At 51.1% G+C, this 18,262-nt stretch overlaps 2 protein-coding genes and 1 long non-coding RNA gene across 6 annotated transcripts in view; 1 reads left to right on the top strand and 2 right to left on the bottom strand.

The window, feature by feature from the left end:
- Positions 1-517, bottom strand: part of rsph14 (radial spoke head 14 homolog) — a 1,169,762-nt gene extending 1,169,245 nt beyond the window's left edge. Inside the window, exon 1 of the mRNA XM_070887531.1 lies at positions 173-517. Coding sequence (XP_070743632.1) covers positions 173-371 — 199 coding nt within the window. The 5' untranslated portion in view covers positions 372-517. The remainder of the gene's footprint in view (positions 1-172) is intronic.
- Positions 518-549: 32 nt separating this feature from the next.
- rab36 (RAB36, member RAS oncogene family) overlaps positions 550-18,262 on the top strand; it is a 188,156-nt gene continuing 170,443 nt past the window's right edge. The window contains exon 1 of one of the 4 annotated variants that reach the window (XM_070887540.1): positions 550-1,170. In XM_070887540.1, coding sequence (XP_070743641.1) covers positions 1,126-1,170 — 45 coding nt within the window. In that variant the 5' untranslated portion in view covers positions 550-1,125. The remainder of the gene's footprint in view (positions 1,171-18,262) is intronic. The other 3 variants (XM_070887539.1, XM_070887532.1, XM_070887537.1) reach the window with 3 other exon arrangements.
- LOC139268818 (uncharacterized) overlaps positions 8,021-18,262 on the bottom strand; it is a 100,530-nt gene continuing 90,288 nt past the window's right edge. The window contains exon 4 of the long non-coding RNA XR_011594116.1: positions 8,021-9,370. This is a non-coding gene — a long non-coding RNA (uncharacterized lncRNA). The remainder of the gene's footprint in view (positions 9,371-18,262) is intronic.

Raw genomic sequence — 18,262 nt, 5'->3', positions numbered from 1 at the left:
AAATGCTTTCGCACCCCTTATATTTATTGGGACACCCAAACAAGGCAGAAATGTTGGGGGCAGGCAGGCAGACAAACGTGGACCCAGTCCCAACTCCCCCGCGCCGAGTTCCCTCTCAAGTGCTTGCAAGCAGTGAAAATGCACGGAGGGTGTGCCGGTGGGGGGCACTTACCGACCTCCACCGCCGTGTAAGCGAGTTCGGGGTCGTGAACCAGGTCACAGAGGGCCATGAGCGCCCGCTGCCTGGTGATCAGCTCGGGGTCCTGCAGCTCGCGGTTGAGCCTGGGCAAAGCGCGGTCTCCAAACGCCACGGGTGCTTTGGTCGGGTCGATGTGCGGAGGAAGTTTGGCAGAAATTCTCGTCTGAGCCATGTTCTTTGCTGTTGTCTGCGGGCAGGGGGGTAGAAATTATTTTTTTTTGTTTAAACGGCGCAAATTGACTCGAAGCCGGCGGATCGCGCGCTCGGCCGTTTGTCTGACGACCGTTGGGAAGCTCGAGCGCTTGGCTCTGTTGCTATCGCAACGTCTCAGGCCCGCGCCTGCACAGTCAACACACGCACATTGGGTCGTCGTCAGCAACATGCTCAGTGCTTTCTGCAGTCAGTCAGAGGTGGTCCCTTGAAACGAGGATGACTTGCTTCCACCCAAAAGAGGATTAGTTCAGAGGTGCTTCAATGAAGGGCGAAGATGCCCGTGCTTGGATTTTTTTAACTTGTGGTGGCCGTTGCCCACCAGCTGCCACACGGGCTTGACAGAGCTAGTTTTTGGTGAAGTGGCTAGGCTCTGCTGCACGGACCTAGTGCGTACACATATCGCAGTGTGGGCTGGCCCGTGCTGCCCCTGGGCCCCTGGACCCGAACTCACGCCTCTCCTGGGCCCCGATCACATCCCTCCACAGTCTCTCGCAGCTCCTGCTGTATCTGCCCACGCTCTAATCATACTGCGTGAGAACACCAGCGGTAGGTCGGGACCATAAAAGGAGCGGCATGCGGCCCGGGAGCTGCGTGGAGGCCCCGACCTGCGTGAGAACACCAGCAGCAAGTCGGGCCCATTAAAAGGAGCGGCCTCAGGAGCAGCGTGGAGGCATACAACTCCAGGGAGCAGCGTGAGCTGGTGCAGGAGGGCGATGGCAGCGAAGAGGGACGTCATCAAGGTCCAGGTCAAGGTCCAGGTTTGTACAGTGCAGCGTGCAGGAAACCAGACTCCCCACCCACCCTTTCCTCCAACCACTGTTTGCCCCACCCGTGACAGAGACTGTAATTCCAGTATTGGACTCTACAGTCACCTGAGAACTCACTATGAGTGGAAGCAAGTCTTCCTCGATTTCGAGGATCTGCCTGTGATGATGATGAGCAAGCTCCCACAAATGTGATATTGACCAAACCAGGGGACGCGGTCTTAGGATAAGGGTCAGGCCGTTTAGGACTGAGATGAGGAGAAACTTCTTCACTCAGAGAGTTGTTAACCTGTGGAATTCCCTGCTGCAGAGAGTTGTTGAAACATAGAAACATAGAAAATAGGTGCAGGAGTCGGCCATTTGGTCCTTCGAGCCTGCTGAACATGCAACTTCAGTACCCCATTCCTGCTTTCTCACCATATCCCTTGATCCCCCGAGTAGCAAGGACTACATCTAACTCCTTTTTGAATATATTTAGTGAATTGGCCTCAACAACTTTCTGTGGCAGAGAATTCCACTTTCCATTGTTATGCCCCCCACCGGCACGCCCTCCGTGCATTTTCACTGCTTGCACAGCACTTGAGCAAAGGCAAAGATGTCAAGTTCAGAGGGAACTGGGCGCGGGGGAGTTGGGACTGGGTCCACGTTTGTCTGCCTGCCTGTCCCCAACATTTCTACCTTGTTTGGGTGTCCCAATAAATGTAAGGGGTGCGAAAGCATTTTTCCATAACAGTGGTATTATAAGATGCAAAGAACTCGATTATCCTGGAGAATTATCCTGGAGAATTACAGAACCTACAAGGGAGCAAGCTATCTTAGATCTGGTCCTGTGTAATGAGACAGGAATAATAAACGATCTCCAAGTAAAAGATCCTCTCGGAATGAGTGATCACAGTATGGTTGAATTTGTAATACAGATTGAGGGTGAGGAAGTAGTGTCTCAAACGAGCGTACTATGCTTAAACAAAGGGGACTACAGTGGGATGAGGGCAGAGTTGGCTAAAGTAGACTGGAAACACAGACTAAACGGTGGCACAATTGAGGAACAGTGGAGGACTTTTAAGGAGCTCTTTCATAGTGCTCAACAAAAATATATTCCAATGAAAAAGAAGGGCGGTAAGAGAAGGGATAACCAGCCGTGGATAACCAAGGAAATAAAGGAGAGTATCAAATTAAAAACCAATGCGTATAAGATGGCCAAGGTGAGTGGAAAACTAGAAGATTGGGAAAAATTTTAAACAACAGCAAAGAATGACTAAGAAAGCAAGAAAGAAAGGAAAGATAGATTACGAAAGTAAACTTGCACAAAACATAAAAACAGATAGTAAAAGCTTTTACTGATATATAAAACGGAAAAGAGTGACTAAAGTAAATGTTGGTCCGTTAGAAGATGAGAAGGGGGATTTAATAATGGGAAATGTGGAAATGGCTGAGACCTTAAACAATTATTTTGCTTCGGTCTTCACAGTGGAAGACACAAAAACCATGCCAAAAATTGCTGGTCACGGGAATGTGGGGAGGGAGGATCTTGAGATAATCACTATCACTAGTGGGGTAGTGCTGGACAGGCTAATAGGACTCAAGGTAGACAAGTCCCCTGGTCCTGATGAAATGCAATCCAGGGTATTAAAAGAGATGGCGGAAGTTATAGCAGATGCATTCGTTATAATCTACCAAAATTCTCTGGACTCTGGGGAGGTACCAGCGGATTGGAAAGCAGCTAATGTAACGCCTCTGTTTAAAAAAGGGAGCAAACAAAAGGCAGGTAACTATAGGCTGGTTAGTTTAACATCTGTAGTGGGGAAAATGCTTGAAGCTATCATTAAGGAAGAAATCGTGGGACATCTAGATAGGAATAGTGCAATCAAACAGACGCAACATGGATTCATGAAGGAGAAATCATGTTTAACTAATTTATTGGAATTCTTTGAGGATATCACGAGCATGGTGGATAGAGGTGTACCGATGGATGTGGTGTATTTAGATTTCCAAAAGGCATTCGATAAGGTGCCACACAAAAGGTTACTGCAGAAGATAAAGGTACGCGGAGTTAGAGGAAATGTATTAGCATGGACAGAGAATTGGCTGGCAAACAGAAAGCAGAGAGTCGGGATAAATGGGTCCTTTTCAGGTTGGAAATCGGTCGTTAGTGGTGTGCCACAGGGATCGGTGCTGGGACCACAACTGTTTACAATATACATAGATGACCTGGAAGAAGGGACAGAGTATAGTGTAACATAATTTGCAGATGACACAAAGATTAATGGGAAAGTGGGTTGTGTAGAGGACACAGAGAGGCTGCAAAGAGATTTAGATCGGTTAAGTGAATGGGCTAAGATTTGGCAGATGGAATACAATGTCGGAAAATGTGAGGTCATCCACCTTGGAAAAAAAAGCAGTAAAAGGGAATATTATTTGAATGGGGAGAAATTACAACATGCTGCGGTGCAGAGGGACCTGGGGGTTCTTGAGCATGAAACTCTTTTGGAGCAAACAAAAACATTAAACCGTGGCCACCCAATCTGGGGGACGCAGCAAACATTTACAACGCCCATTTTTCGTATCTTTTTGTGTTTTTTAAAAAAAAATTTTTGGAGCACTAAAATAATATTATTTTTCCTAAGTGCCCCCTATAAAAGGGGAGGGGGACACTAAAAAACACCGGCAATTAAAACAAATTAAACCTTAAAACATAAAATCAAATTAAAATTTGGTTGCCGGGCGTGACGATGCACTCCAGTCCCTCCGGTGCCCACCTCTCGCGGAAGGCCGCGAGCGTACCGGTGGACACCGCATGCTCCATCTCCAAGGACACCCTGGCGCGGATGTACGCGCGGAAGAGAGGCAGGCAGTCAGGTTGAACGACCCCCTCGACCGCCCGCTGCCTGGACCGGCTGATGGCACCCTTGGCCGTGCCCAGGAGCAGTCCTATGAGGAGGCCCTCGGACCTACCCGCTCCCCTCCGCACAGAGTGTCCAAAGATCAGGAGTGTGGGACTGAAGTGCAGCCAGAATTTCAGGAGCAGCCCCTTTAAATAATAAAACAGGGGCTAAAACCTCTTGCATTCCATAAAAACATGGAACACGGACTCTTCCAGACCGCAGAAATTGCAGGCGGCCTGGGAGCCCGTGAACCGGCTTAAAAAGTTATTGCATGGGACTGCTCCGTGCACCACCCTCCAGGCCAAGTCCCCGATAAATACTGGGAGGACTCCCGCGTAGAGTGCCCTCCATCGGGGACCCCCGCCTCCTCCGGACGGCAAGATGGTACGCCATGGCGTGTCCGGACAGCAGGCGAGGATGGCAAAGTTGAGAGTGTGCAGGAGCAGCCCGTACAGGAAACCCCTCCGCGCGGAACTGAAAGGCACGGAGGGGATTTCCTCGAGGCGGCTCAAGTTGTGAGGCGCCGGCTCCCGAGGGAGGTTCCGGGGTTTGGTGCCTATGAGGAATTCCGTTTGAAAGGGGATCAGTTCGGACGGGATCTCCCCACGTGGTTGAGCCTCCTCGATGCACCTAACAGAGTCGGGGCCCAGAGCTGTTTTTAGCAACTCGATGGCATCGGCCGCGCGGCGGACTTTGGCGGAATTTCGGTGCTGCGCCAGCGTGTCTGGCGCCATCCAGCCCGTTCCTCCGCCATCGAGCAGGTCCCTGACCCTGGTCACCTCACCAGCCACAGCCCTCTCGTCCGACCGCCACAAAAAACCTCGGTCGTGGAAGTACGGATTCCCGAGCAGCGGCTCCTGCAGGACGGCCGCCACTCCAGCCGGTGGAGAGCTGCGCTTGGTGGAGACTTTGTTCCAGACCCTGATGAGTTCCTTGTAAAAGACAGGCAGCTCCCGGAGGGCGGTCCTGACGCCCCCCACACTCACAAACAGGAGCTGCGTGTCGTAGTTGAGGTCGCGCTGCTGGCGGAAGAAATACATCGCCAGAGCACGCCACCTAGGAGGGGGCTCAAAGTAAAGGTATCTCTGCAGGGTCTGAAGATGGAAAGTCGCAAGCTGGGCGCTGACGCACACCAACGACTGACCTCCCTCCCCAAGCGGGAGACTCAAGACCGCTGCAGAGACCCAGTGCTTCCTGTTGTTCCAGAAGAAGTCCACCAGCTTCTTCTGTATCTTGGCGACAAATGCAGGGGGAGGGGTCAAAGTGACCAGCCGGTACCACATCATGGCGGCCACCAGCTGGTTTATGACTCGCGTTCGACCCCTGTAGGACAGCACTCGGAGCAGTCCTGTCCAGCGCCCTTGGCGAGCGGCGACCTTGGCCTCCAGCTCCTGCCAGTTCGCCGGCCAGGCTTCCTAGTCGGGGCTAAGGTAGACTCCCAGATAGAGGAGATGGGTCGTGCTCCAGGCAAAAGGCCTGAGCTCCTCCGGCAGGGAGTCCACCCGCCACTGACCCACCAGGAGTCCGGAACATTTCTCCCAGTTGATTCTGGCGGAGGATGCGGCCGAGTAAATCTCCTGGCACTCACGCATCCTCCGCAGGTCAGCGGGATCCTCTACCGCGAGGAGCACGTCATCGGCGTAAGCCGAGAGGACGACCTCCACGCCCGGCCCTTGCAGAGCCAGTCCCGTCAACCTCGTCCGCAGGAGGCACAGGAAAGGCTCCACGCAGACGGCGTATAACTGGCCGGACATGGGCAGCAGGACGATGACTGCCCTGCGCCAAGAGAGGGGCATCTCCCCGGTCACCAGACTTTCCCCCAGGACCCGCGCGTAGTCGCCCCCCAGGACGTCCCAGAACGCCCTGTGGAACTCCACGGTCAGCGCGTCCAGCCCCGGGGATTTTCCCCTCGAGAGCCGGTCGAGGGCGCCGGTCAGCTCCGCCAGGCTTAGCGGAGCTTCCAGATTTTCGGCGCCCTCCGGGCTGACCTTCGGCAGGTCCTCCCACAAAACTATAAGCGCTTCCTCGCTGGACGGCTCCGGAGAGAACAGGGGCCCGTAATATTCACGGGCCCTGTTGTTGACGCCCTCCGGATCCGAGACGAGAGAGCCGTCGTCGGCCAGCAGCGCCAAGAGCTGCTTACGGACACTCTGTCTTTTTTCCAGCGAGTAGAAGAAGGGGGAGCCGCGGTCCAGATCCCGCAGGAACCGGATCCGCGACCTCACGAACGCGCCTCGGGACCCGACGAGCTGCAGGTCCTTCAGCGCGGCCTTCTTCGCTTCGTACACCGTCCGCAGGGCCGGGTCCCCGACGACTTGACCGAGACGGGACTCCAGGTGGAGCACCTCTTTTTCTAGGCGCCCGACCCTGGCCGCCCGCCTCTTGGTCGACCCCCTCGCGTACTCTTGACAGAAGACGTGGACGTGAGCCTTGCCCACGTGCCACCATAGCCTCAAGGAGGGGAAGCCCCCCCTGCTTCCTTCTCCAGTCGGCCCAGAAACGACGGAACGAGTCCTGGAACCGCACGTCCTCCAGCAGCTGGTTGTTAAAATGCCAGTACGCGGACCCCGTCCTCGCGCGGAGCGAAGCGAGCTCTGCCCACACCAGGTGGTGGTCCGAACACGGCACCGGCCGCAAGGAGGCCGCCGGGACGCAGGAAACGTACGCCCGAGACACGTAAAGGCGGTCGACTCTGGACCATCCTACTCCAGGCCTCACCCAAGTAAAGGCGCTGGAGTCGGGATGGAGATTTCGCCAGACGTCCACCAAGTCGAAGGACCCAACCAGGTCCCTCAACTTCTCCATCGCCGTCATGCTCTGTGGGGCACCGGAGCGGTCCCTCGCCTCGAGGGTGCAGTTAAAATCCCCCCGAGGACAATGCAGTCGCCGACATCGACGGAGCCAAGAAGAGCGGACACCTCTTCGAAGAAGCGCGTTTGCTGCGGGCCGGGCTGAGGGGCGTACACGTTCACGAGATGGAGCGGCACGTCCCCCAGGCGAACCGTGACGTGCAGCAAGTGGCCTGGCATGGGCTCCTCGACCCCCAAGATCTCCGGCTGAAAATGCGGGTCCAGCAAGATGGCCACCCCACTAGAAGTGGCGGTGAGGTGGCTCATGCGGACCTCTCCTTGCCATTCCAGGAGCCACGTGGCTTCGTCTCCCGGAATGGTGTGGGTTTCTTGCAGGAAGCACACCGCATATTTCCCCTCCCGCAGGAGCGAAAAATTGTTAAATCTACAGCGTGCCTCTCTGCCGCCGTTGATGTTGAGGCTGGCTATGGTTATCTTCATGACAAGAGGATAGTGCAACCTCTACCTAACCTATTGTGGGGGGGGGAGTGGAGTCGTTTGTTGACCTCCACTCCTTCAGCAGCCCAGCGAGGAACTTTTTGAGCCGGCGCAGCTCAAGGCCTTGCGCCTTTGATAAGGGCCCGCCCGCGGCCATGGCTTTAGCGGCGACGCGGACGGAAGCGATGAGCAGCCCCGGCTCGGACCATCTTTCCCGGGCCAGATGGGTTCGGTTGCGGCGACCCTGGCTCTGGACCAAAAAGTCCCGGAGTTCCTCTACGGGAATGAGGGGGGACTCAGCGGCGGGCACGAGGAGATCCACCGCCTCACTGGCGATGGACTCGAGATCTTCACCCGCGTCCTCCACCGAGTCCCCGTCCTCCTCCGGGAGGTCGCCGCTAGCATCCGGCCCGTCGACCGCACGAGGTACGGCAAACGGCCCGGCCACTCCATCTGGCCCTGGCTCCGCCCCGATCCCACCCCCAGGATCGTCGGCAGAGGAGTCCCCACTGGGCTCTTTTAAAATTGGTGCTGGGTCGGGAAGCGACAGCGGAAGGGGTTCCTCCTCCGCCCCAGGAACCGGGGAACACGTGTAAATTCCTGGATTCTTTTACCTCAATCTGGTTCAGTAAAATTACTGAGTCGAATACCTCTTGTGCTTTGAACAAAGCAGTCTTTATTACCGGCCAGTAAGACCTATCAGACAGAAGATATACTCTCTGGATAGAGCGTACACACTCCCTACGGATAGGTGAAGTTACATCGTAAAGCGTTAACAGTTATACAGTTTTGAAATCAGGTAACAAAATACAAATGGATTGACAGTCTAACTCAGCCACTCATTAGTCAATCTATATGAGATGTTTTTCTTGAAAGCTCAAGCATTGCCTCTAAATGTTCCAATCTAGTGGTGTGACTATTCATGTTACAATTAGATGTTATTGGCAGGATTCGTGACTTGAAACCTTGAGAAAGACTGTTAGCTATGCTGATGTTGCACTATTTGCAATCTGACATTCTCCCAGCTATTCTTCCATGGCTTATACATTTTCATATATCCCGTTTACTTTACTGTCCTTAATTCCATATATTCCGTTCAGATATCCACATCCCTCCTTTTATCATTCTATGATAACATTTAGGATCATTCTAGGAGTATTGCATTGTTGAGTAGTTCTCTAGTTTGTTGGATCATAACCCGGGAACCCTTGACCACAAGAGGGTCTGCTAACCTTGTCATCATTACTTTACAGCAGAGGTTAAGGCAACCAACAATCAAACAGCAGGTAATTATTATTACGATGAGAACAATTGCCCCATGTATTAGATAGGATCTCCAAGATCCACCCAGAAACCAATCAAACCTGCTAAGTTCTTTTGCTGGTGTGGATAACTTCTTCACCTCCCTCCTTATGTGATCGGCAAGGTGGGTTATGTTTTCTGAACTATCAGGAATGTAAGTGCAATATTCAGATCCTATCGGGGCACACGTTCCCCCTTTCTCAGCTAACAAGTAATCGAGGGCCATTCGGTTTTGTAATGCTACGGTCCTTATTGCTACCATTTCAGCTGTGATGCCCTCCAGAGCCTCAGCAGTGCGGTTAGCTACCTGTTCCAATATCGTTTCTTTGAATCCATCTAACAGTCTCAGTTAGGGTCAGGGGAACGGTGCGCAAAGGAATTCCCCCTTTGGAATGTATAGGGATATGTGAACACACCCAGCATCTAGTGAAGCGCCCTTTTTCCGCATAAACGTAAGACATATACAAAAAGGTGTTTACATGGAGCTCTCGCCTTTGTCTTCCTTCCCGTGCGCCAAAACTGTCATATCAACACTATTATGCAGGCAGTGGCATACAGACACAGTCTCATCTTATAAATAGTCCAATTATTTAGCTGATAAAAAAGTTCTGTTTTCCCGTTTCCCTTCTTCAGGTCTCCGTCAGTGTATTTGGCTGTCTTACGGGTAAAAGTTCAAACTGATCCTCCTTCAACTGCCTTGTTCAGCTATGTGGAAGAGGAGATCTGGAACAGAAACAGGAATTAGACTAACCAGCAAAATTTGTTTAAATGGTGATGAGCTTGCAGTGGTGCAGGTGAACCCAGGCACTTTTCCCCTCAACCTTGGCTGCAGTGGGGGTAGTGAGTGACACCTAAAAAGGCCCCTCCCATTGTGGCTCTAATCCCTTCCGAATCCATACTTCCCTGGTACCACGAGGGACAATTCGGGTAAAACTGGGAGGTCGAGGTGAGCATCTTGAACCTGGTTGTGAACTAGTCGCAGAGCCTGAGTCAGAGAAAGAACATAGGTGGTCATCAGTCTAGCTGAGATCTCATATCTAGGAACAATTTCCCTCATTAACACCTTAACAACAGTCTGAGTCTTATTGTCCAGGTTAGGGTAGGCTTCAATCCATCTGCTAAACACATCTACTATTACTAACACATATTTGTAACACTGAACTTTTTGCAACTCAATGTAGTCCAACTGAAATGTCTCAAAGGGACCTTCGGGTAGGGGCGTTTTACCCCAATCACAGGGGACTCCCTTCCCTGGATTATGTTGCTGGCCAACCAGGCAACGACTACTAATGTTCTGGGTGAGCGCCTGGAGTCTAGGGTGCCCCCAAGTAGCCAAAAGTGTGTCACTCGTGGTCCTTGCTCCACAATGAGTAGCAAAATGTAGACATTCTATAACCCATGAGGCCAACTCATCAGACATGCAAGTCTGTTCCGCGGGAGTGGTCCAGAGTTTAGAAACATTGTCACAAGTACATGCATAATATTTCCACAACAGTTTATCTTTTTCAGGAGCGTCCTCCTGTGCTTTGATAACATCTTGGATGGTTGGCATTGGTTTTTCCGAGGCTAACTTATCCTTCGCAGGATTTTTAGTCTGACTCATAATTTTGGGCACTACCATCTGTTGGTCACGAGAGGCCTGTTTGGCCTCTTGGTCAGGACAACGATTCCCTATATCAACCAGAGAATTTCCGGTAGTATGGGCGGTACATTTGACAATGGCAATGCGTTTGGGGAACATGAGGGCTTGCAACAAATCAGATACTAACTGTTTATGAGATATCTCATTCCCCTGTGAGGTTCGGAATCCCCTATTTTTCCATAATTGTCCGAAATCATGGGCCACCCCAAAGGCATACCTAGAGTCGGTATAGATATTGACTTTGAGATCTTTGGCCAAGATACAGGCTTGGGTGAGGGCGAATAGTTCAGCTTGTTGAGCAGAATAGGCGGTTTCAAAAGCCAGATTCCAAGACCTGATTCTCCTGGTTTACTATGGCGTATCCTGAGATTCGTGTATCTTCTGGATTAATAGAAGTACTTCCGTCAACATACATAAACAATCATGACTGGGTTCTTCCTCATCTTGGGTTGGCTCAGTAAGAATACAGTCTGGATCTTCCATCTTCCTGACTGATGTGGCCTCTTAAATTAAAGATAAGCAATCATGACTGGGTTCTTCCTCATCTTGGGGTGGCTCAGTAAGAAAACAGGCCGGATTAATTGCAGTACAGTGCCGAAAGGTCAGTTTAGGATTGCCTGTGATTTCAGTGGGTTCTGTCGGATAGAGGGCCAGTCCACATTGCCCTGTACTGAGATCTCAATCGGATCAATGGGAGTATAACCCACTTGGGAGGGGTTCTCTGCCCACACATGAGGATCCACATAGTCAGGTATGTCCGAGCCAGTATGATGTTGCAGAGTCGTTAAGACCTTCTCGGGGTCCCCATGAAATTGGACTGTTCGGCCATGTTTTACGATTTACACATCCCGGCTGGTAAGGTCAGCCTCATCTATGGCCTTGCGTACCATAACTCCCAAATCTTTAGCATGGTGAGGGGCTAATACTTCACGAGCAATATGCGGTGCTATTGTTAGGGGCTGTTTCCACAGATTCTTATCCACTTCCACAAAATCTGCCTCTCTTTCCAGTTCAGTCACTCTAGCCCTTAATAGAATTCCCTTCACTTTCCCTTCGTGATCCTGATAAAAGTTCTGCAGGTCCTGATTCTTTCCACTGGGATCGTATGCTAGGGTCACGTGATAGGGTGCCTACGGCAGGTCCAGAGACCACCACTGAGGGGTTCTAGTGGTATAATACTGCCGCTTAAGGGTTTCCTGTTTTACAATAATCCCATTATCTCCACACTCCAAATGCAACTGGAATTTGCAAAGGAGGTCTCTAGCCATCAAGTTACAGTCCAGATTGGTTGTGATAACAACTCGATGTTCCACCGATTCTTCCTGGTAACCCATTTTAACCGGTTCTGACACTGGGAATGTCGAGATTTGTCCCAGGAATCCTGAAAGTTCCTGTGTTTCAGTAGAGGCAGGAAGTTTAAGCTTTGATTGTACAGAAGACATGAAGGCTCCCGTATCTATCAAAAAGAGTTGCCACTCATGGGTTCGTCGTCCGGGAAGGATCCCTGCACAATCAAGCTGCGTAGTCAATCGGGGGACAATTGACCAAAGGGGTTGTTTCTGGGAGAAGTTAGTGTAAGATCCTCCTCTCCCCCCTTGCCCCCCTCCTCTTCCTTTTCCATGCTGACGGTAGGGGCAATTTTTATTCCAATGTCCTTCCTGCCCACAATTAAAACAGTCAATTCCTCTTACCCAGTCCCGGCCTCTTCCCATACCATGCCGGGGACAATAGGGAGGTTTATTAGCAGGGCTCGGGCCGTTTGGTTGTTTAGTATAACCGTATCCTTGCTTATCCATCCAATCCTGTATGCAACACTACGGTTCTATTGATCCTTCCTCCCGAGATGGCTCTTCCTTTCTAGTCACGTATTCAGTCTTGACCCGGGTTGGGGGCGCACCTCCCCCCTCCCCTTTCTTTTCCTGCCAATAATATCTAACTGTCCTCTCCATCTGTCCGGATAGCGTGAGCAATCAAATAGTTGTTTGAAGATCACAGACATCTATAGAGAGGTGGTCTGCAGCTTGTTGTGCATCAGGGTTTGGCATTGGTCTGACAGGGAATTGGTGTCGGGACTTTGGGATCTTGGAAATCATTTCTAGGCCGGAGGATGTTTCAGAGCTGTCTGACTGCTTGACAGTTCTGCGTCTCGATCGGCGGGGGTGTTTGCTATGTCTTTCACAACTTGGACTGGTAGATTGACTAGAAGATTTACGGGACTGTTTGTGATGTCGAGATATAGTTCTGCCCTTTCAAGTGTGAGATCTGGTTCTTTCGGCTATATTGCTTGTAAACTGGGGATCCGAATCGCTATCAGAGGATGAGGAGTCAGTTTGGGTTTGTTGCTTTGGTGATATGGGGTTATTTTTAACTCTTTTTACCGGAGTGTTAGGTGGAGGGTGTTGGGAAAAGGACTGGAGCAAGAGGCCAGGGGGTGCGGGAGGCGCCGTTGGGCGCTGAGTCAGTGGCCACTCATCAATTTCATCATCAGCCTCGGTTAACACAAAGCCAGCCATTTTAACTTGTAGTTGATCAATACCTTTCTCAGAGGTCCCAGAGGATCTCTTAGCAAGTTTCTCGTGCGCACATTCTTTCTTTAAGACGTCTACAGTTTTAACATGTGTTCCCTCTGTCAATGCAAGTCCTAATTTAATAGCATTTGTTTGCCAACTTGACAGAATTCTTGCATCTTTTAATTAATTTTTTTTGACAATCCCTGTGCTTTTTTTTTACCTCTACGCTTCTAGTGCCACCTAGAGGCCACTGGTCATCCCCTAATAATTTATTCAGGGCTCCTGATAATTTTCTAAAGTCTTCAGCTCTTTCAGGGAATTCCTCACATAACTTTTGTAGCGGACTATCCGCATCCGTGGTTTTATCTAACTGATTACCCATTTTCACACTGCCCCTCGTATTACCGTGTCGTTACGCGTTCATGTCGTCGTGCAATTTAAACAAACTTAAAAATAGACAGACTTTACAGAAACTAACACTGACTTTAACTAACTCCAAATAACCAAACTTTACTAATGCTAACACTTACCCGTGTCGCCGCGCGGTTCGCGTCGCCACGCGATTTAGGATACTTAAAACTTTACTTAAAACTCTAATCACTTAAGACTTACAAAGACTTACTGACATTAGCACTGACTTTCGCGATTCGCGTTGCTGCACCTCTGCGTCACTACGCGTCGGCGTCACTGCGCGTCTACGTCACTGCGCGTTTGCGTCACTACGCGTTAGTGTCGCTGCGCGTTTGCGTCGTTTGCGCGTCTGCGCCGCTGCGCGTTCGCGTCGGCCCTACCTTCCGAGTTGCTGCGGGTTTTTAAATTCAATCAGAGCCTAGACGGGCCAAGTGATATACAAGGTCGACGTCGTACCTGAATTGAACACCTATCCTCTATTTAAATCCCCATTTTATTCCCTGTGAGCCTAATTTTCTAATTTTGATTTCTTATGAGCCTTAATTAATTTCTTTTAGTTTCCAAATTTCCCTATCCTTTTGCGTTACTGCGCAGTTTAAATTCAATCAGTCAATGAAAGCCCTAATTTAATGGAGTTTTTCTGCCAACTGGACAGGAGTGATTTATTTTACTGCAGTGGAATTTTTTTCATAATTTAAAATCTCAGAACATTTTTTTCTTTCAGCACCTATTTAGTACGTAACTTTTTTTTTATAACTAGAGAGAAGTCTGGCACGTAGGCTGTGGACTGCTTTTCGTTATCTCAATTGTTCCAGCCTCAAGGTCGTGTTATTTAATATAATTTAAAAAAAAAATCTTTTTGAATCCATCTCAGTTGTTTTGCTGTGCCTTCTCTGAATGTTTTCTTTCAACAAGTTTTTCTTTTTTTTAACCACCGGGACCATGTAATTTTTTTCTTTTTTTTTTAACAAACCTATCCTTTGTGCATTTCCTGGCTCCGTAACTTATCATCCGAATATACGTAATTCAATAAGGTTCACACTCTTAAACTTCCCACATACAGGACAACACTACGAAGGGTTAAAACAAACTTTCATTCTGTTTGAGATAAAACAAATCACAACTCCCCGGCTTTTTTTTACAGTAAAAATCACAGAAGCATTTCTCATTTAAACAGACATTCACAAGAGTCTCTTTTCTTTCCTATTAATTTTTGGATCCATGATTGATCATCTATCCCTATCTAGCTCTAACTATAACCTATTTTTCCAAGTCGCCGCTTGGTTTGCGTCATCGCGCAATTTCCCTATCTCTATCCCTATTCTAAGTTTGAAAGGTATTCACCAGATTGTCCTGGATCTCGTTCAGACACTACCTGAGAACCAGCGAGTGGCTAAACTTTCCTCAGACTTTTGAAACGGGGGAAACTGGAGCAGTATTGAAATCATACTCACTCCAGTGGCCACTTTCCCCTCGTCTCGTCCAAGGCTAGTCTGGCTCTTAATTCGCAAGTTTTCGGCAGTCGTCCGTTGAGATCCCACTTCTGACACCAAATGTAAATTCCTGGATTCTTTTACCTCAATCTGGTTCAGTAAAATTACTGAGTCGAATACCTCTTGTGCTTTGAACAAAGCAGTCTTTATTACCGGCCAGTAAGACCTATCAGACAGAAGATATACTCTCTGGATAGAGCGTACACACTCCCTTCGGATAGGTGAAGTTACATCGTAAAGCGTTAACAGTTATACAGTTTTGAAATCAGGTAACAAAATACAAATGGATTGACAGTCTAACTCAGCCACTCATTAGTCAATCTATATGAGATGTTTTTCTTGAAAGCTCAAGCATTGCCTCTAAATGTTCCAATCTAGTGGTGTGACTATTCATGTTACAATTAGATGTTATTGGCAGGATTCGTGACTTGAAACCTTGAGAAAGACTGTTAGCTATGCTGATGTTGCACTATTTGCAATCTGACATTCTCCCAGCTATTCTTCCATAGCTTATACATTTTCATATATCCCGTTTACTTTACTGTCCTTAATTCCATATATTCCGTTCAGATATCCACACACGGAGAGACCTGGTCAAAGTAATGTTCCAGGTCCACCAAGTACCCCAGCTCCAAAGTAGGGGGCGAAGGTTGTTGTTCTTCCCCTTCCCCGCCGCCACCCCCCGGCCCAGCGTGTACAGAATTGTTAAAATCATTCATAATTGCCGTTTCTTCCGGGCCGAGCGACACCCGGGGGAAGTTGGTTAATAGCTGGGCGGGCTCAGGTACGGCCTTTTCGGCCCCGCCCGCCTCAGTCCCCGGGACACTCGACCCGGCAGCTACGCATTCTTCCGCTGGCCCCACGCCCCCCACGACGGGCAGATCATCCACGCCATCCCCAGGAGGCAGAGGCTGGGCAGCCTCGATTGTCCCACCCTCCCCGGGGACAGACTCCTCTCGCCTACAGCGCAGCTTGGGGGCGCTGGTGGGGGACGCGGGACACGCGGCGGGCACCGACTCCTCTGCGGAGGGATGTTGTTCCCCCTCCGCCTCATTGGAGCGGCGCCTCCTTTTGTTCCTGGGGGTGCGCGGAGGCAGGGAGACCTCCATGTCTGCCAAGGCCTCCCGCTCCGCCCCCCCCTTTTTCTTATCTTGCCCGCGCCCGAGCCCCTCTGCGGTATTGGTCAAGGGCTTGGGCATGGGCTCAGGGCACCCCGCGCTCGCCGATGACTGGATTGGGCTGAGCGCGGTGGTCAAACTTTCTGGCACACTGAGGGGACCTGCCTCGAGATGTTTCGCCTTCTTTCCGATCGGATGCTCTCCCTCCCCCCCGCCAGAGGCCGTGAAAACAAAGGCCCCCGACGATGCCCGCGCACCTATGACTCCCGGCACGCGGACGCTAATAGGGGGAGGGGTGGCGGCGGCGCCAGCCTTGGCCGCCTTCGGTGGTTTGGCGGCCTTGGAGGCGGGGCAGTTCTTGCGAACGTGCCCCACCTCCCTACAGGCATGGCACCGCACGCCGTCCGACGTCCAGAAGATGCAGTAGGCAGTCCCCTCGTGCACCACATTGAAATTGCCCTCCGTCATCTCCTCCCGCGCCAGCCGGACAAAGAGCTGGCGGCGGAAGGAGAACACATGGCGCAGGCTGTTCTCCCTGTGGCCGAGCGGTATGGGGTTGATCCCCGACCTTACCTCCCCCAGTTGGTGTAGGTGAGGGAGGAGGAGCTCAGCGGGAACAAAGGGCGGGACGTTTGAAATGATGACCCTCTGCGCGGTGGCCTCGAGAGGGTCCACCGGCAGGAACATCCCGCCCACCGTGAGCCCCTTTTCGAGGGCCAGGGACACCGCCCGCTCCGACCCCAGGAAGAACACGGCCTTCCCAGACATCTTGGAGGCTGCGACAATGGCCAAGGGGCCGACTACCCCAGCCATCGCCCGCACGCACTCCTCAATGCTCATTGTGGGGTGAGTGTAGCTCTTGACACCATGTTTCTTTGTCATCAGTCTGAACGGTGGCAGGGCAGCAGGAGGCGCCGTGGATGTGGACGCCGCCTGCGCATATGTCCTTGCTGGCCCTGCCACCGGCGTGGATGGGGTCACCATCACGGGGTCCCTTTAAGGGCTACACCCACAGTCACAGGCCTTAATGGTCTTTATTGGCCTCGTTGGTTTTTTGAGCAGAGGGAGTTCTTAATGGGGCACACCTCTCCCCTAGTTAACGAATGGGGAGGGGCCTTGCTCCCTCTGCTCAAGTTGTCTTAATTGTTTTTTTTTAAATTAAGAGGAAAGGGCTCTCAGAGAGAGAGGGGAGAGACAGAGAGAGAGAGATAGAGTCAGGGGGTGTGGGAAAGAGGGAAGCTGCGAGGGCAGGTCTCCCCTCACAGCAATGGGTGGGTGTTTCTTGGGGTGCACTCCCCAGATGGCAAAAAACACAGTCTTTTAAGAATGGTCTTCGGGTGGGGGGAGAAGATGTCTTCACCTGGGGTAGCTGGAGCCACCCAGGCACACACTCCTAACGATGTTTAATAGGGCAATTAATAGTTTTCAGCCAGGTAGCTCCAGCTATCCCAGGCTAGGCAATGGGGGAGGGGTGCTTCAGTGGTGTGTGGGGCCCAGCTGTAAGCAAGACCCCCACACACACTTCCACACACACACACCCCCCGCGATGTTCCGGCCCTCGAAAAGTCTTCTTTCCTCCCCCCACCGATACAACAATGTCTTTCGGGGAATGCACCAACACCCACCTGTAGAATGTTGCAGAATCTCCCTCCTTCCACACAGGTTGTTGCTCTTTTCCCACTCTCTCCAACTCTCTGTAGTTGTAATAAACTTGGTAAATTTTTCTGCTCTCCTCTCCCTCCGGATGTTGAACTGCAGTAAGCCAGCCCTTCCCTCCTCTTCCTGGGCTTGTCTCAGGGCTCTCAAAGGCCTTCCAGAGAGGAGCTAAAGCAGGGAGTTCCTTCTCTCACAGCAGCCAGGCTCCACCTGATTAGGCCACGCCTCCAAAGCTCCACCATTGGTCCTTGTGCATGAAACTCTTTTGGAGCAAACAAAAACATTAAACCGTGGCCTCCCGATCTGGGGGACGCACCAAACATTTACAACGCCCATTTTCCGTATTTTTTTGTGTTTATTTTTAATTTTTTTGGGCACTAAAATAATATTATTTTTCCTAAGTGCCCCCTATAAAAGGGGAGGGGGACACTAAAAAAACACCGGCAATTCAAACAAATTAAACTTTAAAACATAAAATCAAATTAAAATTTGGTTGCCGGGCGTGACGATGCACTCCAGTCCCTCCGGTGCCCACCTCTCGCGGAAGGCCGCGAGCGTACCGGTGGACACCGCGTGCTCCATCTCCAAGGACACCCTGGCGCGGATGTACGCACGGAAGAGAGGCAGGCAGTCAGGTTGAACGACCCCCTCGACCGCCCGCTGCCTGGACCGGCTGATGGCACCCTTGGCCGTGCCCAGGAGCAGTCCTACGAGGAGGCTCTCGGACCTACCCGCTCCCCTCCGCACAGGGTGTCCAAAGATCAGGAGTGTGGGACTGAAGTGCG

This window comes from Pristiophorus japonicus, chromosome 8 (assembly GCF_044704955.1).
Source record: "Pristiophorus japonicus isolate sPriJap1 chromosome 8, sPriJap1.hap1, whole genome shotgun sequence".
In the NCBI taxonomy this organism is placed as follows: Eukaryota; Metazoa; Chordata; class Chondrichthyes; family Pristiophoridae; genus Pristiophorus; species Pristiophorus japonicus.
This window is presented reverse-complemented; position numbering and strand designations above follow the sequence as displayed.